The sequence below is a fragment of the Tribolium castaneum genome, chromosome 2, assembly GCF_031307605.1.
Source record: "Tribolium castaneum strain GA2 chromosome 2, icTriCast1.1, whole genome shotgun sequence".
In the NCBI taxonomy this organism is placed as follows: Eukaryota; Metazoa; Arthropoda; class Insecta; order Coleoptera; family Tenebrionidae; genus Tribolium; species Tribolium castaneum.
The window spans coordinates 4,519,553-4,524,979 of record NC_087395.1 but is presented as its reverse complement, the minus strand read 5'-3'; the positions used below and the strand labels follow the sequence as shown (position 1 = coordinate 4,524,979).

Sequence of the window (5,427 nt, the reverse complement as noted above, 5' to 3'; positions counted from 1 at the left end):
TAATTATGTACATATATTTGCCATCGCCTTCGTCAACATTTTCCCTAATTGATGAGGATGAGATAATGGATATGGATACGGAGGTGGACAAGACGGCAACAGAATTTCAAGCGAAAATTTGCGACAAATATAAAAACGTTGCATATTAACATAATATGTTAATAGAAATGAAAATTAGAAAAATTGATAAATACATTACATATAAGAACAAATTAATAGAGTCTAAGAAAAAAAAACTTTGAACAAACAAAAAAATTGCTAAGTTTAGCCAATAAGTTAGATTTTAGGTTAGAATAAGTAGTGTTGTAATAACGATAAAAAATAAAATTTATGAAAAATTATTTGTTTTTTTAAATTCTAAAAATACAGTTGATTTGTAACGACCCCCTAGTTCTTCCAACACATTGTATATTAATAAGATTACAATATTGGATACACAATGTAATAAAATCCTTTGTCCCACATCTTGCCTATGCTCTCGGGAAGGGCAAGATGGCCAATGGATTACTGAGGTCACTCGTATGTCGGCAGAGCGTGTTGTCAATTGACAACAAGCTTTTGTTGTACAAATCAGTTATCCGACCCACCGTGACCTATGCTTCTGGAGCTTGGGCGTTCGCGCCCTGTAAGACTCGGGTGCAAAGTAACAAACCTTCCAGAACAAATTTCTCCGACAAGCATACAACAATGTTCGCAACAAACAATGGCACCGAGAGGCGAAGATGCCGACGACGGAGGAATTCTTCCGTCATACCGCTAAGCGAGCCTTTTCAAAGGCGGAAGCCCATCCGAACCCCCTGGTCAAAGAGGCCGTTGACGATAACGAAAACGGTTCGTTTAAATGCAAGAGACCAAAGATGACCCTCTTGAGATCGAAAATGTCCTCTAATTCAGATCTTTAGAATCTAGTAAGCATCAAATGCCACATTTATCTGTCGCAGCTCTTTTCAGACTCCATCACATGGATCACTTCGGGGGAATCTCCGGAACACCCTCTTTTTTTCTTCTGGCGCCATGCAACTCGGCATGTCATTTCCCCTCTCCAAAAGAATAGATATCCCAGAATTCGAGACCAGATATGCCAGTGCATCGCCTCCCCACAATGGGAGGAAGTATTGAGCCCAGTTTCACTCCGTGCTTCGTGCGGAAAGCATTTTTAAGTCAGTGATTTTTAAACAACCTCATAATGTAAACAGTGTTAATTAACTGTGCAAACAAACATTACAATCCCAGTGCTACAAGCGTGCAGCAGAAACTCACGTGTACAAGTGGCAGAGCCATTTTGAAAATGGTTGAAGACGAAGAAAATTGCCTTATCATTAAACTCGACACTTCTACCACTGACCAACTAAGAAACCTCATCGTCAAGGCACCAACGCCTCTTGAACAAAAACAAAACAACGAACAGTACTTAGACACAGATATGAATGACGGAATGAAGCTCATTTCTTCAACAACTACATCGATCCATCCCAACAAACAGTACTAAACAACGAATTCACCCAGATAACCAGGCAAAAATCGTGCAAACGCAAAAGTCAACCAGACTTAAGCACGCCATATAAATACCAAATACTAGATACAATTAAAAACGCGAAAGCCACTGAAAATACCACCCAATTTCAAACTCCCAGCCTCAACACGTCGTAACAGCGTTTCTAGTAGTCACTCGAGAGCTAGTCAAAATAACCCAAAACCTCCCAAAATCCCCACAATTGTCTTGAAGCAGAATGACAAATGGTCAAAGGTTAGCGTTAAAATTAGGAAATTACGTATTAATTACAAGTCTCTTCTTGTGAAGGAATTAAAATCTTAACCAACACACTTGATGACTACCGTGCGCTCACTAGATACCTGGACACCAAACAATACGAATACCACACTTTCTCACTACCCAGTGATCTTAACCAAAGTAGTAATCAGGGGAGTAGACGAAACTATTCCCCATGAAGAAAAAAAAAATATATAAAAAAAACAAAACCCGTGTGGAGTGTGGAGTTCAACTGGTCTTCCATCGGGCGCCTCCTCCAGGTGGCGGATAGGGGAACGCCTCCCAGATATGGGGGGTACCGGGGATACCCGGGGCGGACCAAAACCAGTGAAGATCATACCGTAACTCCAGACGTGGTCTGGAAACAGGGGGAGCGAGGGTTGGGGACCCTTTATAAAATCTCTCCAGCTTAACAATTAAACGACAATGGCAGACGGTAAAAAGGCACAACGGTCTACGGTGCAGGGGAGGGACACCCCAGTACCCGTCGGAGAGGGAGTGCTCGAGCGGGCTCTCACCGACGGTCAGCAAGCGACCGCTCAGATATCATTGGTAGGCAACCAGGCCGAGATGTCCAGGAATGCAACTGGAAGCATGGAGAGCACAGATGATGTGGTTTTCATAGGGACTGAGCAGAATACTGGGGAGACGACGCCTATGCGATCTTCTGGCACTGGTACCACTTCCGGCACCACTAAAGCAAGGAAGGAATTGACGGGTAAGAAAGATCTGGTGACGAGAATGGAGGATATCTTCAAGCAAAGGAGACAAGAGACCTTGGGAAGACCTAGGAGATCAGGTTCTCTTTCAGAGGCGACGAACAAAAAGCGAAAGGCAAGCGACGTCTCCCCAATGGGAACGGGTTACCAGGGTGCGTACAAGCTAAAAGAAAGTCCAGAGGTATTTACGTTGATGGGGGCTATATCGGCGGCGACGAGGACAACGGACAAGCTACAGTCACTGGTGAAGGGTACGTACCAACCGAAGACGGACTTGGTTTCTTTGGTGGAAACGCTGAAGAAAAACACAAAAATTTTCGGAAGGACCATAATTACGGAGTGGTCGGAGAAACACCGATACGAACCTGCCGAAAAGGTGACCTACGATGTGGACACACAGGTCAACATGGTAGATGGGGAGAGCAGAGGTGCGCTCCAGTGCGAGCTTGACTATGCAAATAGTCGAGTAAGGGATCTGGAGGCGCTCATTGCTGCAAATACATATAGCCAAGATACGAACGAAGACAAGGAGGAAATGATGCATCTAAAAGACGAGCTGGAAAGACTGCGAATGGAAAACAAAAGACTCGCAGAGGAGAACGAGAGTCAGAGCACAGATGGCCCAAACGTCGGAGATAACGATAAAGGAAAGAACATCAATAGGGGATATTGAGACATTCGACAACTTCAAATTGGCGGCGCTGGAAAGCTGGAACGATTCACTGTTTAGGAATGTGGAAGTTAAGGTTGGAAATCCGCTCGCCTCAGAAGATTATGTGGTGAAGGTGATCTAGGTGGAACACGATGATCGTGAAATAAGTAGGAGCATTCAGAGGTTGTATCGGGATCGCTACCCGCAGCTCAAGGAAATGGAGGGCGATTTTGAGACGTTAGAGCAGGTACCAAAGGAAGGTAATCAAGATTAACATCGGTACGGATGAGAAGAGCGTTTGGGATAGTCTAACACGACTAAGGGAAGAGACGAAGGACGATGAGAGAGTTGCCATACACCACGTTAACTGTATGGGGAACCACAACCTGAGGAACATGGTAGCATGCATTTTTCACGAGGGCAAGACTAAGGTGTACATCTACACAACACAAAGTAGAGAGCAAGAAGAGAGGGGGACAGAGGACAGAACAACAAGGAAAAGAAATACATATGCTCTTATCATCGATTCAAAGAAGGAAGAGTATAGAGAAACAGTCCGGAAGATCAAAGCTACGATAGCAAACGAAGGAGCAAAGAACGCCATTAGGGAAATTAGGAGCACACGGGAGGGGAAGGTTATCATTAAATTGGATAAGGATGAGGCAGCACTGAAGAGCCTAAAGGATAAACTGAACGGAGTCACTAATGACCAGGACAAGAAATTGTTCAGAATTCGAAGTGTAGGTGAAAAACTGGAAATGGAAACAATCCATATTAGAGGGATTGACGAGGCAACGGACATAGAAGAGTTAAGATCTGCCATCGAAGAGAAGGTGGGAAGACTGGATCAAAACGAAATTCAACTAGGCCAGTTAAGACAAAACCGCGGAGAAACACAAGCGGCGACAATTAGAATGATTAAAAAGAAAGCTGAAGAGATTCTAAAGGAAAAAACGATCCAAGTAGGGATGGTAAGGGCGCAAGTGGAAAGAAGGGTGGAGGTTCTTAGATGCTACAACTGCCTAGGCTATAACCATAAGGCATCAGAAAGCACGGAAGAAAGACGCAATAAATCATGCTATAGGTGTGGTGGTGAAGACCACATGGCTAAAGACTGCAAAAGCACGGAAGAGTTTTGTGTTGTGTGTCGAAGCGCAGGCCATAGAGCTGGCAGCGGAAAGTACAGGTTGTTCAAGCAGGCGCTAGCAGCAGCAAAGAAAGAACATAAGTCCAGGGGAGGACAGAAAATCAGCAGATGTCAAACCTGTAAAGTGGATGGCCATAAGGAAGAAACAATGGCATGCCCAAAACACAGAGATGCCCTGCGGGATAAAACAGAGAAGAGGAAAAGGATTTCGAGTGAAAGGATGGAGGAGGAGTCAAATCCGACATCATCATGAACTGTATACAACTGAACATGAACCGCAGTCAGACCGCTCATGACTGCCTATACTGCCTCGCGAGGAAACTTGACGCTCACATTCTCATAGTGAGTGAACCAAACAAAAAGCACATACGTAAAGGAGGGTGGTATGTTGACGAGCTGGAGAACGCGGCTATTAAAATCATATCACGGGACATCAAAGTGCTTAGTTGTTCTTATTCTTATTGAACAAAAATTTGAGCCTATAAAAGTTACACGTATGTTACGTATGTACCGAACTCGCTCTCTACCCCGAGTAGCACCGAGCAACCCTTAATAAATGGCAACCACCCACGCTCAAGATGCCAGTTGCTTACGCCCGGTATTTCAGTGCTTGGGTAAAATCTTTGGTAACTAACCGATGGTAAATCTTACCCAAGATTTTAACTCTGTATGCGTGTTTCAGTGCTTTAGTGGAAATTGGGTTAAATTGGTAATCAGAATATTTTTAGTTTAACCATCAATTGAAATACCGGGCAACAACCGGGCATCCTTGCGGTCCCAAATGGTCTCGAAGGCTATCTTCTGCATATACCCTTTAGTGTAATTTAATATTAACCCATTTGGAACTACGGTCCTTTTAAAAGGACGGGTAACATTCGCTTAAAGATTTCTGTATTTATCGGTTCCGGCTATTCTCACATTGGTGTTACCACTTTACTTGACATTACAGATGTCCATATTGACATATGTCATATGTCAATTTAAACTTTAGAGTATTTTGGAAAAACCAGCATTTTTTGAAAATGAGTTAGATTTGTTTAGTGAGAAAATCGGAGACTACCAAGACTGGAGGTAAGTTTTTCCTATCATGTTATTTTCTTATTTCAATAATTCTCAAAACACACTTTTATAAAGGTCA

At 43.3% G+C, this 5,427-nt stretch overlaps 1 protein-coding gene across 1 annotated transcript; it reads left to right on the top strand.

Moving 5' to 3' along the window:
• Positions 1-3,537: 3,537 nt before the first annotated feature.
• On the top strand, positions 3,538-4,542 carry LOC107399062 (uncharacterized). Its single transcript, XM_015984743.2, has one exon. It carries the CDS (start codon positions 3,538-3,540, stop codon positions 4,540-4,542), a length of 1,005 nt encoding a protein of 334 aa, XP_015840229.2.
• The last annotated feature ends 885 nt before the right edge of the window (positions 4,543-5,427 follow it).

Coding starts and splice junctions, on each gene's coding strand:
- LOC107399062 (XM_015984743.2), top strand. CDS start 3,538: ATGGTAGCATGCATTTTTCACGAGGGCAAGACTAAGGTGTACATCTAC.